This window comes from Triticum aestivum, chromosome 4D, assembly GCF_018294505.1.
Source record: "Triticum aestivum cultivar Chinese Spring chromosome 4D, IWGSC CS RefSeq v2.1, whole genome shotgun sequence".
NCBI lineage: Eukaryota > Viridiplantae > Streptophyta > Magnoliopsida > Poales > Poaceae > Triticum > Triticum aestivum.
In genome coordinates, this window is record NC_057805.1 from 485,722,630 (window position 1) to 485,746,460 (window position 23,831).

Sequence of the window (23,831 nt, forward strand, 5' to 3'; positions counted from 1 at the left end):
TTCACGTACAATATTATGAACAGTCGACTGAGATTAGCAATCCGTTAAAAAAACTTCACACCCAGTAAGACTGTCAAAACGAAAATACGTATATGTGACAACACAGTGACAAGCAACGCATATATCGCTCAACTGAAAATTTACTCTCTCTGCGCCTCTCTTGCACTACTGACTGCATGCTATATATATTACAAGAATTCCATTTTCGTAATGTCACTTTTTGACCCCTGCCTCGATCGATCTATCGATCGTTTCCCTCGTGTGTCAGCCTGAGACCGACAGGCAGCGCGCTGAGAACAAATCTCACCTCACCAAAAAGCGGCAAACTTTTTGCTGCCCATGGCGACAGAGACGCAGTGCACTGCACAGGCATTGCACGGCTTGGCTTAGCTTACCTACCTATATAAACACCACAACATAGTGTCATGTACTCTGAAGCTACTGTCTGTCAGTGCAGTTAGTTAACTAGTTATTTAGCACCATCTAGCAATGGGCGACACGACCAGGAACCGGCACGGGAACGACAATGACGACGCGAAGGCGCCATCCTCGTCGCCGGAGACGGTGTACTACGAGGGGTGCCCCGGCTGCGCCATGGAGCGCAAGAAGGAGAACAGCACGGGCACGCCCTATAAGGAGTTCTTCTACGTCGGGGTCACCACCCTCGCCTCCGGTGCGTCACTTCTCTACATCTAGACTAGATAGTGTCGTCGCTCTACCCAAGTACTCTTAGAACGACTTCTTTTATGTTTAATGAGTACTATTAATTTATGTTTGTTGTATATATCTCACGATGCAGACACCAGGATATGTACATAGTATATATTTTAGCCATAGTCATGTTTCTGGCAATTGACAATATCTCATTTTAAAATTGCAGCTCTGCCAATATCAGCACTGTTCCCCTTCTTGTACTTCATGGTACGTATGTTAAACATCTTACTTTGATCAGTTTAATTGGTACCGCCATATCTTCTTCGCATACCCGACTAACTAAACACTTCTTCTTCGGTACAACCCCCCTGAACACATCAACGGACAAGATCTGTCCATACCCCTTCATAATAAAGCGTAGGATGGTCTTTCTAGAAAATACCACGCGGAGATCTGTCACGTTTTGAGTCCATCTTGGGCCAGCCCATTATGAGTATGTACGGTAGCACTGATCGAAAATCCAAAAAAATAGTGAGCCTGCTAGGCATTGAACACAGGACCTCCAGGGATTGTGAAACAGCTGATAACCACCAGAACCACAATAATTACATGATACTTAAGGAGCGCACATGTTTATCACCAGAATGGATGTACTGTAGGTGTTTTTTTAAATTAGAAATACAGTAGCAGATCAAAATTGGTATTGTACAACTGGGCCGGAGATTCTATCTAAAGCGTATTTTATAGCTAAAAAAATAATGTATTTTTCATCTGTTGGAATATTTTTTGAAAACATGAATATTTTTAAAGATACAAAAAAACTTCAAATATTGAACTTCTTTTGGAAACGCGCATTTTCTTCAAATTTCCGATCCTATTTTATGAAAAATACTTTGATTTTGTGAATATTTTTCAAATTTTATGAACAGTTTTTCAGATTTGTCAACATTTTTTGAAACAGAAAACATTTTTTTCGAAAAGATGAATAATTTATAAAATTTGTGTACATTTTGTTGAAAACATGAGCAATTTTTAAATTTCTGAAAATTTAAAAAATGTAAACAGTTTTATAAATTGGTGAGCATTATTCTAAAACACAATCAATTTTTCAAATTTACAAATATTTTTCAAATATACTAACATTTTCAGAAAACATTTCTTATTTTCTAGGGCTTAAGCATTTTTTTGTTGCAATTATTTTCGTTTTTCTTCTCTTTTTGTTAATCCATTTTGCTAATTTTGAACTTTATTCGAACACTCTCCATTGAACATGGTATTCTTTGGAAATATCAAACCTGCCCCCAAATTTTGGAAGCAAGTGGGCATGCCCATGTTAGGCATCCATGCCTGGTCTGAATGACTTGAAATGATCCCAACTTTTTCCACTAGGTGGGCATGCCCTCATAGGCATCCATGCCAGGTTTGAACAATTTCCGACACCGTATGCAAGTTGCAACACATCGAGCCTTTTTTCTGCATTTTCTTATCAAGAAAACTCTAGAAAAAAATACAAAAATTGTCGGAAACCAAAACAACTTGTCATGGTGTCTTGAATTTGTCATACGAGGCAATGAAAAAAATTAGGTCCATTTCAAGGATGTCGAAAAACAACGTGCTCTCTGACATACCCTTCTGGCCAACCTGAACACCTTCCGTTGAACATGGTGTTTTCGTGGACATCCTTGAAATTACCACAACTTTTGCCACTAGGTGGAGATGCCCATGGTAGGCATCCATGGCGGGTTTGAACTATTTCCGACACCATATGCAAGTTGCGACTCATCTAGCCATTTATCGACCTTTTTGACAGAGAAAACTTTAGAAATGCAAATCTTGTCGAAAACCCAAGCAACTTGGATTGGTGTCTTTAATTTGTCATACAAGCCCATTGAAAAGAAATATTAGGGGCATGGATGCCTACTATGGGCATGCCACCTGCTGGCAAATGTTGGGGTCATTTCAAGAATGTCTAGAAAACACCATATTCAACGTAGCGTGTCCGAGTAGTCATCCAGGCCAGGTTTGAAGGAAAAATGTATTTAAATCATAATTTATATAGATACTTAAAACTGTCATTTTAAGTTTCTAACATAACTAACAAATACAAAATGATAGAATTGAAAACAACAAATGCTTTTTTAAAGCATTTAATAAATATTTAAATAAAAATTATTAAAATCATAATTTAAAATAGTTACTTAAAACTGTTATTTTGGCATTTCAATATTTTGAATAGGTTTCGAAAAATAATAATGTTTAAAAAGGAGAAATGAAAATAAAAAAAAGATAGAAAGACGAAAAAAAATAGAAAAGTAAAAAAGAAAATCTTAGGCCTTTCCCAACTAAGCGACGGCATTTGTCCTGTTGGGCGACTATTGGAATTTGTTCGGAATTTAAAAAATGTTCTCATTTAAAAAAAAATCACAAATTGGAAAAATGTTCGGGCAAATTTAGAACACTTTTTTTATATCATTTATTTAGTCTCATTTCTGAAAAATGTTTTGGAATCTAATTTTTTGTCCATGCTCTTAGAAAGTTTTTCGCATTTTTGACATTCTGAACAATTTTTTAAAGACACAAACATTTTTGAAATTAGCTTACAATTTTCGAAAATGCAAATATTTATTAATTTATGAACAAAATTTCGAACAAACCTTTTCAAAGTTTGAACAACATTTTGAAAGCGTGAGCATTTTGAAAAATAAATAAGAAACATAACAGGAAAAAGGAAAATAAATAAATAAAAATAAATTATGGAAAAAAGACCAGTTCACAAAGTGTTTCTAAAATCTTTTTAAAATTTCCAGCCCATCCATTACTTAATGTGTCTAGCTTTATATTGGTCACGAAAGATATCCTGTCGCAGCGGTTCTGGACGCACGTAATGTTTTAAGAGCAACTCCAATGGGCCGACTCAAACGGACGGCGTTTTTGTCCGCTTTTGTCCGTTTGGGTCGGCCATCCGTCCGCCGTCCGCCCTCTTTGAAAAGGTTCGCGCGCGCGGGGGAAAGCGGCCTAGCGCGCGCTGGTTTTGGCGCTCCAGCGCGCGGGAAAGGTTCGCGCGCGCGCCGCGGCCGGCGCTCGCTATAAAGAAGGCGCTCCCTCCATACTCTGTCTGCCGCCCACTCTCGCCGCATCTGCGCCACCATGTCGATCCGCCGTCTGGGCGCTTCGGATTTTCGCAGAGTCCGCGAGCGCCGCTCCGGCTCCTTCTCCGCCGAGATCTGGTTTCGCGAGAAACGTCTCGTCCTCGGCACCTTCGACACCGCAGAGGAGGCGGCCCGCGCGCACGACGCGACGGCGTGGCGCCTCCTGAGGCCTCATCGGGATATGAATTTTCCCGACGTGTCGAGCCAGCGGGCGCAGGAACTGGCGCCTCTCCCGCGGCTTTTCACCGACGAGGATCGTCGTGTCCACCGGAGGCGGCAGCGTCGCGTCGCCATCGCAGAGAAGGACGTGGAAGCCTTGGTGGTGTGGCGCGGAGGCTTCCCACAGGACATCGTCGACGAGCGCCAGTTCTACAAGCAATTGAGATCGGAGAGGGACGCGAGGAGGAGGGAGCGAGCTGCCTATCGGGAGGACAAGCGTTCGCGGAAGCAGGCAGCTCAATTAAAACTGAAGCTACGAGAAACGTCGGGTTGGGACTTTGAAGACGAGCAGCTTGCTGACGCCTACCTTCAGACGTCGGAGGAGGACATTACCGAGTCGGAGTCTGAAAGCGGCGACTAGTGGTCTTTTTCTTTTATCTGTGTACGCTAGAACTATCTATGTATCCATTTTAATCTGAAAAAATGGCCGGCGACGTAGCAGGCGGGCGAGGGTGTGAATCCACTGTGCCACCGACCAGCGGGCCTGGTGAGGAAAGATGGCGAGCGCGCGCGTCCGTCTTGTGTCCGCGCTGACGCAAATCAGGCTAAAAAATGGGCCAGGAATGGGTCGGCAGGCGGATGAAAGCGGACGCGCGTCCGTTTGGGTCGGCGCGTTGGGCCGGCTTTTTCGCGCCGACCGAAACGGACGCCCGCGGACGAAATGGGTCGCCCCATTGGAGTTGCTCGATCGTGGGTTCGATTCCCAGCTCGTCGCTATTTTTGATCGTATGCCATCCCAAATGGGCCGGCCCAAGTAAGCTGCTTTGGGTATACGTTTCTACAAAAGTAGATATAGATTGTGAAAAGTCCATACTATCCTTTATACATATTGCGAGGGGGGTTGTACCGAAGCGGGACTCCTAACTAAATTGCGATCTCAGTTTGCTGAACTTGACTGCTTCTAATATATTTCTTCATACAGAATTTAGCAGATGGCAATCGATATATCTCACATATGCAGATATATCTTGGCATCAACATTTCGCACTCTTGCCACCATAGTTGTAACCATTATTAGTCACCGCGGCAATGACCAATTCACTCTCATAGGTCTCACTCTGAAACATGGAACCTACTCATTAACACTAATTCTCATTATCTATTCGATGCATGGCTTATCGGTAATACTATTGTCGAACATAAAAACTCCATGGGAACATCATAAACATTAAAAAAACACAAAGGATGGGTTTTCTTTAGCTCTCAGTGAAAAAAGTCTGGGCAAACACCAATAAATCGTCACTCATTTTTGTTTATGTGTATGCAAACTAAGTTTGACCTTTCTTGACAATAGATACAAGATATGCATGTGGCAAAGAACGAAGAAGACATTGGTGTGTATGCCGGTCTTCTTGGTAAGAAAGTAAAACTCATTGAATTGACGACATGTAAAAAGTTCCAACATTTTCCTATGGCTCTTCTTTCAAATATACACATATATGTTGATGTCTATGTGCATCACAATGATGCAGAGTACGTTCTAACCTCCTTTCTGAAAAAATGGTATGCTGATCGATGTCCATGTCGTATAGGTGCATCATACATGATCGGCAGATGTTTTGCCTCGCTGTTTTGGGGTGTGGTGGCAGATCGTATTGGGAGAAAACCTATCATTGCATTCTCCATGTTCTCAGTGTAAGCAAACTTTTCTGCTGTAATAAATATGCTCAGTAGCTTCTACATGGCTGCTTTATAAGCTTGGTAATTCTCCTTCAGGGTCATCTTTAACACTCTATTTGGACTGAGTGAAAAGTATTGGATGGCGATTGCCACAAGAATGCTCCTTGGCTCTCTAAATGGCATGCTTGCCCCAATAAAGGTATCCGAGTTTGCCCAATCAGCATCAATTATGTCATAGAAGAACCAAAATCACCCATAGAAAATATTTATGTGTGCATGCATGATGACTAATTGTTGACTTTTGCAGGCTTATTCAGTTGAAGTTTGTCGACCAGAACATCATGCTCTAGGATTATCAGTTGTAAATGAACATAGAACCCTACTGTTTTACATGCATCATCATTGCTATTTACTACTACCTCCGATTCATAATAAGTACCGCAGTTTTGAACCAACCTCATGTCAAAACTGCGACACTTATTTTGAATATGAGGGAGTAGTATTTTTGACAGGGCTATTTACCAATACTTTAGTTACAGTTGCTCTAGTTGACTTTATTCATTGGCTATAGGTAAGCACAGGTTGGGGCATAGGTCTTGTTGTCGGTCCAGCCATTGGAGGCTACTTAGCGCAGGTACCTAATTGTTTAGAATTGCCCATTACCAAAAAGTACTAAATATATTTATATGCTATTCTAACACGTTTATATTCTCATTTGCCTGTCAGCCTGCAAAGCAATATCCAAACCTATTTTCCGAGAAGTCAGTTTTTGGAAGGTATACATGTTGTGTAAATAAGATTTATTTAGTGATAATGTGTCAACTTCACGGAACTAACACTACAGGTATTTTTTCAGGTTTCCGTATTTGCTGCCATGCCTTTTTATTTCATTGATCGCCTTTGCTGTTCTAATCAGCTGCATATGGCTACCGGTATGTCACATCCCCACTAATACTACGCCCTATGATTTTCCTTGTTCTAATAATAACTTTGCCAGTGTAATCTACAATAATTTCTCTTATTTTTCAATTTGGAGACATCCGTGTATAGTTTCCAACTCTTAGAAGGTCCATTCATGTCTTAGTTATAAGGTTTGACACATTTTAAGCCTGAAAATATATCACTACTTACATTACTATCCAGATCTGAGCCAACAACAGATAGGCCACATGTATTTCTTAATCCCATGCAGTCGCCTGTAATTGAAAAGGCAGCATTTGTACTTCTGATCATACTGAAAAACTGAGAACTGCTGAAGTGTTAGATGGTCTAATCGGGGTCTGACATCATGAGGGGCACAAAAACAATTCACACACACACACAGGTTTTCCCACTAGGCATGCATTTCGTTTTATTTTTGTAGAGAAAGAGGATAAAATAAAATGAAGACAAGTCAAAGGGCAAACTATGTGTCAATGTTGAATTCCTCTAGTCCATTTGCAACTGGTCTCTGATAAATTATTGCATGGTTATCCAGATCTATTTACTTAATGAGGGTATAGCATTTATATGTGACTGAAAATATATCATGTTCCCAATATTTGCTACCAGGAGACACTTCATATGCATAAAAACTTAGAAAGGGAAGTAGAAATGTATTGTGATTCAGAAGTTGCTCCCCATAGAGAAGTTCCGCATTCAGAGAAGAAGAGTCTATACAAGAACTGGCCATTGATGTCTTCTATAATTGCATATTGTGTTTTCACCCTTCATGATACGGCATACAGTGAGGTAACTAGTATTCACATTCCCCTTAAAACATAAAAACTAATGAATAAATAAGTAACACATGTTTTGTATCAGATATTTTCCTTGTGGGCGGTTAGTGACAAGAAGTATGGCGGACTAAGCTTTTCATCTAAAGATGTCGGCCAAGTTCTTGCGGCTTCAGGTATAAGTTATAACTCTACCAGTGTACTTTATCTTATTCAACATCTCTTACATATTAACTATTTAATTTATGCAGTTGAGTTCAACTACAACTACTGTTAAATGTGCACCAAAATATTACGATTGCCTCGAGGATGTTCATAATTATGGAACATTCTGCCATGTATCACTTTGAAACTAGATATTATAATCAATGGAAAAGAAAAAAAGATTACTTTTGACCCTAAAACTTTCAAACAATCCAAAGGGAGACCTAAGTTCATAGAACAATTCACTTTTGGACCTACATTGACTTCAATGTGGTTTTCGCTGATGCGGTGTCCATGTAAGCCGGTTATACTGAAGTGGCTGCCACATAGAGACGACAAGCAAGTTCGATAATAGTATGAGGTGAGGGTGAAAGGATGACATAGAGGGGAGAAGAGAGAAGAAAAATTGTTGGTAGGAAATATAGGCCCAAGCCCATTTTCTTTTTAATTTAATTTTCTTATTTTAGAACTTGAATGCGACAGAGCCATATATGGCATGTAGGAAAAAAATGTGCATAAGATCCGTTTTGGTAACTAGAACCACTCGGAAACCAGACAAGGTTTCATAAGTGAACTAGTATTTTGTAACTTCAGGATTTGTTTTCGACTGTTTAAAAGTTGCAGGACCAAAATGCACTTGGGGCAAAGTTAAGGGTCCAAAATGCAGACTTCCTTCTAATGTAAACTAGTTCTACTACTACACGCTACACATTTTGGACCATCCTGTCTTATTGTTGTACTGGTTAAATTCTTGTGGTGTATTATGATTATACAAACATTGAATATTAATATCACATTTGATGTCAGGTGCTGGACTTCTTTTGTATCAAATATTTGTGTATAGACATGTCCACAAATATCTTGGGTCTATCATTTCATCCCGTATTGCAGCTGTGAGTAGTTCAGCTATTTCCTATGGATCTCACATTTATTATACGTATCCTTTTATTCTAACAATTCCACATGCACATTACAGGTTCTATCAATACCACTTCTTGCTACTTACCCATTCATGACACACCTATCAGGGACCAAACTCGGACTAGCTATTTATTGTGCTGCCGTTATGAAGGGTGCTTTTGCTGTAAGTGCCAACAATTCCATCTCATCTCAAACATGACTTTATTTCTTTCAAACATAACACCATACATGTTGTACTCCCTCCGTTCCATAATGTAATGCATATAGATTTTTTTGAAAAGTCAGGCCTCACAAACTTTTACCAAATTTGTGGATAAGATGTAGTTTCATATTTTATATATTCGTTATTGTAGATATAAATAGTTTTCTCTATAAACTTGGTCAAAGTTTGACTTAACAAAAAAATTTTACGCACTACATTATGGAATGGAGGGAGTATTGATTTTGAGCAGTGGGATTATACAGATTGAGAAATTCCATAAGGTTTAGATTATGGTCCAGGATATATATATATAATTGGCCTAATAAAACAAATACCAACATAGAAGTTATTTTCTCGCATTTTTATACAACAATAACATTGTTTCTAACATTACAACTTTGAAATTTTTGATCAGACGACTATCTTAACGGGCACTTGTATTTTGCAAAACAGTGCTGTGGTAAGTATCAAGTCAACTTGTGTGACATTTGTATTCTCAATTGGCTCCGAAGATAGCTAACTCAGTATACTGCAACGGCAGCCACAAAATCAAAGAGGTGCCGCAAATGGAATATCTACGACTGCAATGTCCCTCTTCAAGGCCATTGCTCCAGCAGGAGCAGGTGTTCTGTGAGTATCGTTGTGAACCGTCCAAATATCTTTTGAACATAATCAATGTGGTAACATGTAAAAAACATATAGCATGTGAAACCCACTTAGTCAGAAGCTTATCAAAGAACTAGTTCCTTGATAAGACCGAACACAGTAGTCCACTCTAAAATATATTAACACGTGCGCAATTAATACTAAGAATGATAAAGTCTAGAGCTATTTCTGGTAAAAATAAACAAAGCCCAAAGCTAAATTATAAAAATATGGTCACTAATACGCCTACCAGCACCTTCTTTTATACCATTACTTGGTATTAGGTTCATATGCACGTAATGTATGCATATATATCATCTATAACATAACATTTTGGAAATTTCAAATGTAGGTTCTCATGGGCCCAAAAGCGCCAACATGCTGCTTTCTTTCCAGGTATGTTATTAATTTATTAGTTAGATTTTTATTTCAGCAACATCCGCTATTTGTTAAAAAAAAACTTGCCCGATGCAGTACACGTGCAATTAATCAGTATGGCTATGCGCAATAGCAAAACTAAGTATGATTTATTTTAATTATGCAGGGGATCAAATGATATTTCTGATTTTGAATATAGTCGAAGTAATTGGGCTTGTGCTAACCTTCAAGCCATTCCTGGCAATTCCAAAACAGTATGATTTCAAGTAGCTGCTGGTACCCCCAAAAGAGTGGAAGAATGGATGATGTGAAAAGTTAGAACAATGTTTTAGTTTGCAAAAAAGTGTGCACAAGTCCTATACAATCCTTAATCCATGTACAATATTAAATATAAGGAATACATCACTATCGATCCTTAATGTAATACTTGAACTATGAGATAGTGTGTAAATTTTTCCGATGGAGAGGACTATTTTATTTGTCCTCATGCAACCATTATTTTATTTTCTCCCACTAAACATAAATTACTCACACTGTCCGTCCTAAGTAAATACGTGAAACTGAAATGCTACATACTTATCTTCTTTTACTAACACAGTGGCCCGCCCGATGTGCGGGCTAGAATTTCATTACTTGACTCATCACACCTTGTATTTTTCATTGAAATAATTGGCATTACTTGACTCTTCTTGTGTCCTCCTATTGTGAATTGGAAAATTGATTTTATTATTCCAATATATATATATATATATATATATATATATATATATATATATATATATATATATATATATATATAGCTTTGTCTGTATAACATCAAAAGGAGATCCACATTTTTATTGGATGCTTAATTAAAAAATGTGTCTCCTTTTTCAGATTTTTATTAATAGAATGTTTTTAGTAGTTTTGTTCTTCTGTCTTCAAGAAATAAATAGAACAAATGCAACATAATATACATGTGATATACAATCTCAATTTCACCAATAAACATCTAAATACCTTTTCAATATGTTCGCCACAGTCATCGATTTTGTGTACCATATGCATTTGTAGCGATGTAAGTTACTTTTTGTGTCTTGTTCTCACTTGCTAAAATATATTGTTCCGTATATATTGGATAAACGTACGATACCCATATGCATATGACATTTGGTGCGTGATTAGTTAATTAACTATTTACATGTCTAAATCTGTGGCATATGCTAATATCTAGCTGTCTAGACTGATAATACTTTCTCTGGAATAATTATCGAAACCACCTCCTCTTTAGTTCATAGTAAAACCAATAATTAACTTACAACTTTGGTTGAAAATAATACGGTGTTGGGATCTATGGTAGGGTGCGTCGATTGCAAATTAAAATTTCCTATCCGCAAAACATCCAGGAACATGCTAACAAAGATGGATCACTGATCGTTACCACTAGACACCCAGTGTCGTGCAGTGGAAGAAGAGTTGGAGCAGCGCATCTCCGGAGTCGTCTCTTCCTCGTTTATCTCCCACGTAGCCGATCGGATTCCGCGAACACGTTCGCCGGAGAGGCACAAGTGCACGCCTGTAATGGTATCCACGCGTGCAGGAGAAACGCCGTGCGGCGGACTGCTAGGTTTGATCACACAATAGGTGGCGAGTGGAGGTGGCTAGTTGCAACACAGACAAAGCCCTAGTGACGGCGCTGAAGCGATCAACCAAATGAGTGTGCCGCACCTCCACTATATATAGGCATCCATCGCGGGCTCAACACTTGGGCCCCGCACAGACCCTAAAGCCCACAAGTCTACTCAGTTACGACCGAAGTCTAGCTCGGATCACATCCGACTAGTGTCCTTGAATCCGACCTCGTAGGTTCCTTCCCTTAAGCGCGCGACCCCTTAGGTTCAAGTCGTTTTGATCGTAGGTCGGATCACCTCTGACAAGCTCAGCTGGTAGCGGCCTCTAGCAAGGTGTGCCAACCACCAGGTGGACAATGAAGCCGGTTGGCGAACCTGTACAACATGTCACACTTATGTTTCATTTGTCACACGATATATGTTGTGGGGCTCAAGGCGAGTTTGTCATCCTTGTGCTAGCAGGACCTCTTTCTCATTCCAGTGATGTCGACCATAATCCGGATTATCTCATACTTGTGCATGGCCATGCTTATCTTGGTTGGATCACACGAGGGGTCCAGAGTATATCTCTCCTGGTCGGAGGGGCAAATCCCATCTTGCTCGACCATGTCTCGCAGCATGGGTCTGGACAAGCCCGAAACCTACCTTTGTAACTACCAAGTCACGGAATAGCATTTGGTCGGCCCAAAGCAGGTCTGTCACCATCCCGGGTACATGCACCAACTCAAGTCTTAGGACATAGAACGTATGTTGTACTAGAGACTCACACATGACCTATCACTACTTCTCATAGTTGGGTCTGTCCGACTTGGACCTTATCTCGACTCGGATCCGACTACGTTGAATCCGACTAGATCCTTCTGATTCCATATTATCCGGCTAGCATCCAATGCTCCATGGCCAGTGAGACCAATCCATCCACCCGTGTCATATGCTAGTCTAGTCGGCTGTGCGTCCACACAACCCTTTCGACTAGGGACCTATTAGGACAGTCATCATACAATGCATAGTCCCACAAACAAGTCACGTACTTGCTGATATACATCATTGATAATGTCCAAGGACTATCTTTATTCATAAACGCATGAGAAATATCATCATACATGGTTGCCTCTAGGGCATATCTCCAACATAGGGTGTAGATGGGTAGTTTCATAGTGGTGATGTGTAGCTAAAGGATGCAGATTCCCCAAGTCTAGTAGAAGGGATCAATAGAATAGGTGAACAAAAGCGCAACATAGTATGAAAGAGGAGACTCTTAAAATAACAACGTGTTGCACAGCTATTTAAGGTAAGCACATTCTGGCGTATTTATGTCGCCATTTGGAAAGACATGGACATGAATGTCTCATTCCATCTATGCTGGAAGTCCCATGGTGCCCAACAGTTCCCTGCATGTAATCTAGTGTGAGGGTGCCAAGCAATGAATTAAGGCAAGCTATTGTGTTACCAAAGGATCAATAAAAAAATATAGCTGTTCATGGAAGAACAACAAGCATAATAGTATTTTCAAAGATATATAATAGCAAGATGAAGCAAGAATTTTTAGTATGATCTCTTTTATATTTCCTGCTTGCTTAAAAGGAGCAAATGTAACCCAATATGTTCAACTGGTAATTGAAAGCAGACATCATAGGTTAATTATCAACATAGATTCATGCATGATCGGACATAAGTTGAGCAGATAAACATGATTGCACATTTTCTATTGGAAGTGAACTTAAATCTGTAGCTTGTAACATCCGCCATTAAAACCATGGGCATGGCTCTATGAAGAATATGCTCAAAAACTTATGATTGCCTTGGCCAAAATAAACAAACTACATAGATATGTAACAATGATGTTTTACAATCACTACTTGGCTACCTGCACTCTATGCAATGAGAGAATGACTGTGCAGTACTACATATGTAGAGAAGTGTGGAAGAAACTGAGAATGTGATTCTGAATTAGACTTGCACCTCGTTGTCCGCTCCAAAAATCACCAAAAGCACACCAGATGAAATACCTAGTAGCAATGTTTTGGCGATTAGACCACACTGATTTCATGAACATCCAATTCATTTGGGGTTCAGGGGCTGCATGGAGCACCCCCGGACATCCTTGAAGCACATCCTGAAGGAGAAGTTCGTGGACGCATCGATGGTGTTCTGGAAGGTTAAGCTTCGCCAAGTGCTCAAGAAGAAAAATCTAAAACAATGAGAACCCCAAGAGTTGAAGCATTGCAAGCCCAGATTTGGACCCCGAATTATTGTCAAAAGCTCTTGATGGGTGTGGAGGTGAGGAGGGAGAGATGCTAGGCAGCGGGTCTGCTGCAGCATCGGAGGAGTAGGCAGGAGAGGCATTGCAGACTCGGCGTACGGACGGTGCTAGCGGCATACTTGCCAATTCGGCGTCCTAGGAGACGGGGTTGGGAGGAGGGGGGGAGGGGGGGAGGGGGTGGGTGTCGGCGTGGGTGTGGCAGTGGGCGGTGAGTTTGCTGCAACAGAGAGGAGTTCGGAGCGGACGACGCCGTGGAGAGCTGCAACGGCCGCTGCTAGTTCGGTTCTATTTTTTTCCAAAGGGATCCATTGCTTGGCTAAGTGGATAAGGTGGGACTGGATGGACATGAATAAAGAGAATGAGGGTTTCTTTGTAAATGTGAAGTGGGGTTGCCTCTATCCATCGGATGCAGATCAAACGGTCAAAAACGATGGATGATGATACGTCTCCAACGTATCTATATTTTTTGATTGTTCCATGCTATTATATTATCATTCTTGGATGTTTTACAATCTTTTTATAGTCATTTTATATCATTTTTTAGTACTAACCTATTGACATAGTGCCAAGTGCCAGTTGCTGTTTTCTGCATATTTTTTACATCACAAGTAATCAATACCAAACGGAGTCCAAACGTAGCGAAACTTTTTTTGAATTTTTTTGGACCAGAAGACATCCAGTGGGCCAAAGAAGTATCGAAGAGGGAGCCCGAGGTGAGCACAAGACACTAGGGCGCGCCTGGAGGCCCAGGCGCGCCCTGGTTGGTTGTGCCCACCTCGGTGGCCTCCCGCACTGCCTCTTTGCTCTATAAATACCCCAATATTCCAGAAACCCTAGGAGAGTCGACGAAAATCAATTCCAGCCGCCGCAAGTTCCTGAACCACCAGATCCAATCTAGACACCATCACGGAGGGGTTCATCATGTCCATTGGTGCCTCTTCGATGATGCGTGAGTAGTCTTTGTAGACCTACGGGTCCGTAGTTAGTAGCTAGATGGCTTCCTCTCTCTCTTCTGATTCTCAATACAATGTTCGCTTGGAGATCCATATGATGTAATTCTTTTTGCGGTGTGTTTGTTGGGATTTGATGAACTTTGAGTTTATGACCAGATCTATCTTTTTATCCATGAAAGTTATTTGAGTCCTCTTTGATCTCTTATATGCATAATTGCTTATAGCCTCATATTTCTTCTATGATATTTGAGTTTTGTTTGGCCAACTTGATCTATTTATCTTGCAATGGGAAGAGGTGCTTTGTGATGGATTTGATCTTACGGTGCTTGATCCCACTGACAAAAGGGGAACCGACACGTATGTATCGTTGCTATTAAGGATAACAAGATGGGGTCTATTTCTACATAAATAGATATTGTCTACATCATGTCATCGTTCTTATTGCATTACTCCGTTTCTCCATGAACTTAATACACTAGATGCATGCTGGATAGCGGTCGATGTGTGGAGTAATAGTAGTAGATGCACGCAGGAGCCGGTCTACCAATCTTGGAGGTGATGCCTATATAATGATCATTGCCTGGATATCGTCATGATTATTTGAAGTTCTATCAATTGCCCAACATTTCGTCTACCCACCATTTGCTGTTTTTCTCGAGAGAAGCCACTAGTGAAATCTACGGCCCCCGGGTATCTTCTTTATTATATTTGCCTTTGCGATCTTTTTTATTTGCTTTTATGTTCAGATCTATTAAACCAAAAATACAAAAATACCTTGCTACACTTTATTTTAATTTGCTTTTGTTCGAGATCTATTTATCCAATCTATCCTATTTTTACCCCGTCTACTTGCCAATTTCTGGTGCCGTTGCCCAAAAGGGATTGACAACCCCTTCAATACGTCGGGTTGTAAGTATTTGTTATTTGTGTGCAGGTGCCGTTCATATAGTGTTGCGTGGTTCTCCTACTGGTTCGATAACATTGGTCTCATCATTGAGGGAAATACCTACCATTGATGTGCTGCATCATCCCTTCCTCTTTGGGGAAATACCGACGTAGTTCAAGCAAACATCAAAAGGAATTTCTGGTGCCGTTGCCGGCAGACATCATCAACATCTAACAGGTTCCTAATCACAAATCTCATCGCCTTGCCATTTACATTATTTTCCATTTGCCTCTCGTTTTCCTCTCCCCACTTCACAAAAATTTGCCGTTTTATTCGCCCTCTTTTTCATTCGTTGTTTTCTTGTCAGATCTGTTTTTGTGTGCAATCTTGTTTGCCACTTTTTTCAATATGGATAGTTCTTACGCTATTGCGTACACCCCTGAGAACGAGGTTCTTAACTTTAAACAAAGGGGAGGGGAGAATTAAGATGCTTGGTATAGGATTTGCAATGCTCATAATAGATCTACCCGCAAGTAATCTACAGTTGTTCTTCTTTGCTGTTTTTAGGTGGGCATCATCACTTGGTATAGATTCGTCCTTGATATGATTACCGGTGGAAATTTCTTGATGTGTCCCTCTCTTGATGCTTTTAATGCTATGGGAAATTTAGTGGGTTCACCGCCGCTTATGGTGAATGAAACAACCTTGATTCTTGAGCATGTTATGGAAAGACTAGATGCTATTGAAAAGAAAATGCTCACCGAAGAACATATTGAAAACATGGATAAAAAGATGCATAATTTTGCTACTAAAATTGGGTCAAAAGCGGGAGAAGTTTTTAAGTTGTTAAAAGAAAGGGGACCGTAATTCATGAAAGAATTGAAGAAAGCCCGTCTCAGATTGATAAACTGGAAGAAATCTTTAGTAATCTAAGCACGGATTTTTCCTCCGCTAAAACTATTGAAAAAACTCCCATAAAGATCGGCAAGACTACTCAAGTTACTAAGAACAAGGGTGCAACTTCTAGCAATAACAGTAAAGAAGATCTTAAGATGATTAGTATTCACCCGGATTTTGTTGAAGTTATAAGAGATCCTTTTTGCAAGAATGAATTCCTTAAACTTGTTCCTAGGAGTATTGTCATTGAAAATTTGTATGCTAAATCCTTGAAGAATTCCAAGTGTTTGATTGAAGAGTTGGAAACTAAAGATGACAATACTTAGATCCTTGCTTTATGCCTAGCTAGGGGCATAAAACGATAGTGCTTGTTGGGAGGCAACCCAATGAATAAAATTTATTTTTGTCTTTTGCTTTCTGTCCTTGAGTGTTTGCAAAATTATGCTACTTTTATGATTGTGTTTTTTGTGTTTTAATTAGTGTTTGTGCTAACCAAAGCCTTTAGGATCATGTTGGGTGATAGTTAATTTGATCTTGCTGAAAAACAGAAAATTTCGCTCTCACGAAAATAATTCTCGTTTTTAACAAAAGCGTGATAAAATACAAATTCTTTTTGCAGAAGATTAATATACAAATTTCTCACGTGGTCCTAATTTTTCAGAATTTTTGGAGTTACAGAAGTATTCGAAATATCCAGATTGCTACAGACTGTTCTGTTTTTGACAGATTCTGTTTTCCTTGTGTTGTGTGCTTGGTTTGATGATTCTATGGTTTTCTTTGAAGAGTTTTTGCCATATAAAAGTTGGAATACAGTAGATATAATGCAAAAATAAAATATGAATGGGTTTGCAACAGTACTTATAGTAGTGATTTGTTTTCTTATACTAACGGATCTCATGAAGGTTTTGTTGTGTTTTGTGTGATTGAAGTTTTCAAGTTTTGGGTGATATTACAATGGATGAAGGAATACGGAGTAAGAAGAGCCTAAGCTTGGGGATGCCCATGGCATCCCAAGCTATTATCCAAAAAGAAGCAAGCAACTAAGCTTGGGGATGCCCATGGCATCCCAAGCTATTATCCAAAAAGAAGCAAGCAACTAAGCTTGGGGATGCTGATGACCCACAGGTATAGGGGATCCGTTGTAGCTCTTTTCGATAAGTAAGAGTGTTGAACCCAACGAGGAGCAGAAGGAAATGACATGTAGTTTTCAGTAAGGTAATGTCTGCAAGTTCTGAAATTGTAAGTAGCGGAGTAGCTTGATAGCAAGATAATTTGTAACGAGCAAGTAACGATAGTAGTAAAAAAGTGCAGCAAGGTAGCCCAATCCTTTTGAGCCAAAGGACAGGCCAAAACGGTCTCTTATGATAAGCAAAGCATTCTTGAGGGTACATGGGAATTTCATCTAGTCACTTTCATCATGTTGGTTTGATTTGTGTTCGCTATTTTGATAATCTGATATGTGGGTGGACCGGTGCTTAGGTTCTGTTCTTACTTGAACAAACCTCCTACTTATGATTAACCCTCCCGCAAGCATCCGCAACTACGGGAATAGTATTAAGAATAAATTCTAACCATAGCATTAAACTTTTGGATCCAATCGGTCCCTTACGGAATAGCGCATAAACCGGGGTTTAAGCTTCTGTCACTCTCGCAACCCATCATCTAATTGCTACTCCACAATTCATTCCCTTAGGCCCAAATATGGTGAAGTGTCATGTAGTCCCCGTTCACATGACACCACTAAGGGAATCACAACATACATACTATCAAAATATCGAGCACATATCAAGTTCACATGATTACTTGCAACATGATTTCTCCCGTGACCTCAAGAAAAAAAGTAAATACTCACAAATGATAATCATGCTCAAGATCAGAGGGGTATTAAATAGCATAATGGATCTGAACATATAATCTTCCACCAAATAAACCAAGTAATCAACTACAAGATGTAATCAACACTACTAGTCACCCACAAGCACTAATCTATAGTTCCGGTAACAAGATTGAACACAAGAGATGAACTAGGGTTTGAGATGAGATGGTACTGTTGAAGATGTTGATGGAGATTGCCCTCCCCAAGATGGGAGAGTTGTTGGTGATGATGATGACGATGATTTCCCCCTCCGGGAGGGAAGTTCCCCCGGCGGAATTGCTCTGCCGGAGGGAAAAAGTGCTCCTGCCCAAGTTCTGACTCGAGACGGCGGCGCTCCGTCCCGAAATTCCTCCCCTTATTTTTTCTAGGTCAAAATGACTTATATACCAGAAGATGGGTACTTGAGGTGGGCCTGGGTGAGCACAACCCACCAGGGCGTGTGCCCACCTGGTGGGCCCCCTTTTGTAGTTATTTACTCCAATAATTCTTAAATATTCCATAAAAATCTCCATGAATTTTCAGCTTGTTTGGAGTTGTGCAGAATAGGTGGTCTGACATAGCTTTTCCAGGTCCAGATTTCCAGCTACCGGAATTCTCCCTCTTGGTGTATACCTTGCAAATTATGAGAGAAAAGGTATTAGAATTACTCCAAAAAGCATTATTATGGATAAAAACATTATAAATAACAGTAAGAAAACATGATGCAAAATGGACGTATCAACTCCCGCAATCTTAGACCTCGCTTGTGACCGAAATCGAATAACATGTCCACATGCTTTGAGAGAGAGGTGTCGATAAAAAAAACGGACATAGAAGCATCATGTTGATTATTATAACAGCAACAAATTTAAACATAGGAATTTTATAATAGAACTTTTATGATATACTTCTTATGAATAAGTAAAAGTTCATCACACAATCGAAGTACAAAGCAAAAACTCTATTAGAAACCAACAAACTATGTTCTCAGTCAACTTTGCAACTACAATTCATCATCTTTTCAGGAAGGGTCATGTGTCGGAGCCTTTAGGCAAGTCCACATACTCAACCATCATATAGTCTTCTATGATTGCTAACACTCACCGTGTACACATGAGCAAAACGTTTCAACCAGACACATAGAAAGACATGGGCTTATAGTTTCGCCTCCCAACGTACTCACCTCATGGGTGATGTCAACAATAATAACTTATGCTATCTATATTCAACTGGACATATGTGCCTAGATCTTTCCTCACCACATGATGCTTGCCAAAGGAGAAAAATAAAAGGGAATAGAAGAAAAACTTTGAATCTTTGCATAGAAGTAAATACATAAAAAGTAAAAGATAGGCCCTTCGCAGACGGAAGCAGCGGTCGCCATGCGCTTATTTGTTTTTATGCTCAATCCCTTAGTGCAAAAGAACATCACGTTGTATTGCCCCTTAAGATGACAATCTTTATTATGCAGTCTGTCGCTTTTAAGAACTTTGTCATCGAAGTTCTTTCAACGCTGAATTTTCTCTTACACTAAATGATCTCATATTTTTAGAAGCAATTTTTATTGCCTTTTTGCACCGATGACAACTTACTTGAGGGATCTTGCTCAATCCCTAGGTAGGTATGGTGGACACTTGAAAATAAGATTTGGGTTCAAGGGTTTTTGGATGCACAAGTAGTATCTCTACTTAGCGCGGAATTTTTAGCTAGCAAAGATAGGGGCAAGCACCACATGTTGAAGGATCTATGACAATATGACTTCTATGTGAATATAAACAAACATAAACCATTAAGTTGTCTTCCTTGTCCAACGTCAACAATTTTGGCATATAATATTTTGATGAGGGCTCACAATCACAAAAGATTTCTAGGATAGTATATTTATATGTGAATCTTCTCTTCCCTTATTAATTCTTTCATGAGTTGCATCCTTGACTAATGCTATGTTTGTCAATCTCTAATAAAATTTCCTACTTATACTTTTCCTTATGTGGTGCCATCACCTACCATAGGATTAGTATATGATCTTATTGATTTATTTCCTTTCTTTTATTTATTTCCTTTCTTTCTTATTTCTTTTCTTTATTTGCAACATGAAAGTACAGAAAACTCAAACTAAACTTTATTATATAACTTCCACACGATTAAGGGATCGAACTAAACTTTTATTCATCTAAAGCAAAAAGATCGAACTAAGATAAGTAAAAGCAAAAGGATAGTGGGATGATACGATACCGGGGCACCTCCCCCAAGCTTGGCGAAGCCAAGGGGAGTGCCCATGCCCGTTACTCAATTCTCTTTTAGTGGTGAAGAAGATGGTGGTGGTGATGAAGCGATCCTATCCTTAAGGATCAAGAGATTCTCCAACCGACGGATGATGCTCCGAAGATAGATGATATGCTCTTGATGCAAAATATTTTCGTGAGTGAGATACTTATTTTGTATGTGAACTATTTCAATGACGTGAAAAGCTTTCAATCTCAGCAGGAGCAAGCTGAGTAAGGTAGGGCTTAAGGATATCTTCCTCCTCCTCCTCGGCCAACAGTGCTTGTGCAGCCACCGGGGACGGATCCACGGTAGCTTCCTAGCCCTTGTCTCCCTTGACAACGTCCGTAGGCTCCTCCCTCTTCGTCTTGATCTTCATCAGCCAAGCATCTTCTTCCATGTTGTTGGAGGAGCAGGAAGACATGATGCCTGGCTTGATAAATCTAACTGGAAATAGCAAGAAAGGAGAACAGAGGATTTCTTCGCCAGACGATGGTCAACAGGTTCGGGAAGTATATATAGATTTTTTTTATCTTGGGGGACAAGCATACAGAAGAAAAACGGAGTACGGAAGGTGTCCCAGGTGGGCACAACTGGCGCGCCCTGGTGTCTTGTGCCCACCAGGGGACGCTTCCTGGAAGTTTCTTTATTTCCAAAATTCTTAAATATTCCAAAACTGATAAAAAATATTTTTGCGGATTTTTTGGAGTCCGTTTACTTACCATATCACGTACCTCCTTATTTTCACGATTCTTGAGTGTTTCGGAAGGACTCTTTTATGTGTTCTTCCTATGTCAAAGTTTGGATAATATTACTTTCAACATTAATGGGCGTACCTGAGATATAATTCTCTATTCGTTATCCATTGACAACCTTCGGGTTAGTACCTTCAGAATTATTTATTTTGATGGCTCCAGACCTGTAAACCTCCTCGATAACATAGGGGCATTCCCATTTTGAGATGAGTTTCCCTGCAAAGAATCTAAAACGAGAGTTGTACAAAAGAACATATTCTGCGACTTTAAACTCACGCTTTTGGATTCTTTTGTCATGCCATCTTTTAACTTTTTCTTGAATAATTTTGCATTTTCATAAGCTTGGGTTCTCCATTCATCTAATGAGCTTATATCAAATAACCTCTTTTCACCAGCAAGTTTGAAATAGTAATTGAGTTCTTTAACTGCCCAATATGCTTTATGTTCTAACTCAAAAGGCAAATGACAAGCTTTTCCATAAACCATTTGATAAGGAGACATACCCATAGGATTTTTATATGCTGTTCTATAAGCCCAAAGTGCATCATCTAATTTCTTAGACCAATTCTTCCTGGACCTATTGACAGTATTTTGCAAAATTAATTTTATTTCTCTATTGCTAAGCTCAACTTGACCACTAGACTAAGGATGATAGGGTGATGCAATTCTATGGTTAACATTGTACTTGGCAAGCATCTTACGGAAAGCACCATGAATAAAGTGTGAAACACCATCAGTCATTAAATATCTAGGGACTCCAAACCTTGGGAAAATAACTTCCTTAATCATTTTAATAGAGGTATTGTGATCAGCACTACTAGTTGGAATAGCTTCTACCCATTTAGTACCACACTCAAAAGCAACCAAAATATGTGTATACCCATTAAAGGAAGGAAAAGGTCCCATGTAATCAAATCCCCAAACATCAAATGGTTCAACAGAAAGTGAATAATTCATAGGCATTTCTTGATGCTTACCGATATTACCTATTCTTTGGCATTCATCACAAGATGAGACAAACTTACGGGCATCCTTGAAGAGAGTAGGCCAATAAAATCCAGACTGCAATACCTTATGAGCAGTTCTATCTCCAGCATGATGCCCTCCATAAGCTTCGGAGTGACATTTCCATAGGATTTGTCCCTGTTCATGCTCAGGTACACAACGTCTAATAATACCATCTACTCCTTCCTTATAAAGATGTGCGTCATCCCAAAAGTAACGTCTTAAATCATAGAAGAATTTTTCCTTTTGTTGGTATGTAAAGCTAGGTGGTAAATATTTAGCGACAATGTAATTAGCATAGTTAGCATACCAAGGAGTACATGAGAAACATTTATTGCAGCTAACTGCTCATCAGGAAAACTATCATCAATAGGAAGTGGGTCATCAAGCACATTTTCAAGCCTAGACAAATTATCAGCTACGGGGTTCTCAGCTTCTTTTCTATCAATGATATGTAAATCAAATTCTTGTAGCAAAAGAACCCAATGAATAAGTCTAGGTTTAGCATCTTTCTTTTCCATCAGATATTTAATAGCAGCATGGTCTGTGTGAACAGTTACTTTGGAATCAACAATATAAGGTCTAAATTTATCACAAGCAAACACCACTGCTAAGAATTCTTTTTCAGTAGTAGCATAATTTCCTTGAGCACTGTCTAGAGTTTTACTAGCATAATGAATAACATTCAATTCTTTATCAATTCTTTGTCCTAGAACAGCACCAACAGCATAATCACTAGCATCACACATAATTTCAAAAGGCAAGTTCCAATCAGGTGGTTGAACAATAGGTGCAGAAATTAAGGCTTTCTTGAGTGTTTCAAAGGCTTCTAAAAAATCATCATAAAAAACAAAAGGAATATCCTTCTGCAAAAGATTAGTGAGAGGCCTAGAAATTTTAGAAAAATCCTTGAGAAATCTCCTATAGAAACGAGCATGACCTAGGAAACTACGAATACCTTTTATATCTTTAGGACATGGCATTTTCTCAATTGCATCAACCTTAGCTTTGTCCACTTCAATACCTCTTTCAGAAATTTTATGACCCAAGACAATGGCTTCATTTACCATAAAGTGGCATTTCTCCCAATTCAAGACAAGATTTGTTTGTTCACATCTCTGCAAAACTCGCTCAAGATCGCTTAAAAAATCATCAAAAGACTTCCCATAAAGAGAAAAGTCATCCATGAAAACCTCAACAATCTTCTCACAAAAGTCAGAGAATATAGCAGTCAAACATCTTTGAAAGGTAGTAGGTGCATTACATAAACCAAAAGGCATACGTCTATAAGCATAGGTTCCAAAAGGACAAGTAAAAATGGTCTTTTCTTGACCAGGTTGAGAAACAGGTATTTGTGAAAAGCCAGAATATCCATCAAGGAAGCAAAAGTGTGTGTGCTTAGATAATGTTTCAAGCATTTGATCAATAAAAGGCAAAGGGTAATGATCTTTTCTAGTTGCTTTATTTAATTTTCTAAAATCAATTACCATTCTATAGCCTGTAACAATTCTTTGTGGAATTAGTTCATTCTTATCATTAGGAACAACAGTTATACCTCCTTTCTTAGGGACACAATGAACAGGACTTACCCATCTACTATCAGCTATAGGATAGATTATACCTGCTTCCAGAAGT

At 39.4% G+C, this 23,831-nt stretch overlaps 1 protein-coding gene across 1 annotated transcript; it reads left to right on the forward strand.

Moving 5' to 3' along the window:
* The first annotated feature begins 442 nt into the window (after positions 1–442).
* Positions 443–10,206, forward strand: LOC123100488 (protein ZINC INDUCED FACILITATOR-LIKE 1). The gene is made up of 17 exons (XM_044522416.1): positions 443–673; positions 881–921; positions 5,317–5,377; positions 5,555–5,657; positions 5,739–5,841; positions 5,950–6,003; positions 6,214–6,276; positions 6,369–6,418; positions 6,499–6,574; positions 7,194–7,373; positions 7,446–7,533; positions 8,369–8,454; positions 8,538–8,645; positions 9,100–9,144; positions 9,226–9,314; positions 9,682–9,725; positions 9,874–10,206. The coding sequence occupies exons 1-17, from the start codon at positions 490–492 to the stop codon at positions 9,975–9,977; spliced, it is 1,479 nt and encodes a 492-aa protein (XP_044378351.1). The 5' UTR covers positions 443–489; the 3' UTR covers positions 9,978–10,206.
* Positions 10,207–23,831: the final 13,625 nt, after the last annotated feature.

Excerpts from the sequence above, each read along its gene's own strand:
- LOC123100488 (XM_044522416.1), top strand. The coding sequence starts at position 490 with ATGGGCGACACGACCAGGAACCGGCACGGGAACGACAATGACGACGCG. Across the intron at positions 922-5,316 it reads TCCCCTTCTTGTACTTCATG|ATACAAGATATGCATGTGGC; the intron begins GTACGTATGTTA and ends TCTTGACAATAG. Across the intron at positions 9,315-9,681 it reads CCAGCAGGAGCAGGTGTTCT|GTTCTCATGGGCCCAAAAGC; the intron begins GTGAGTATCGTT and ends TTTCAAATGTAG.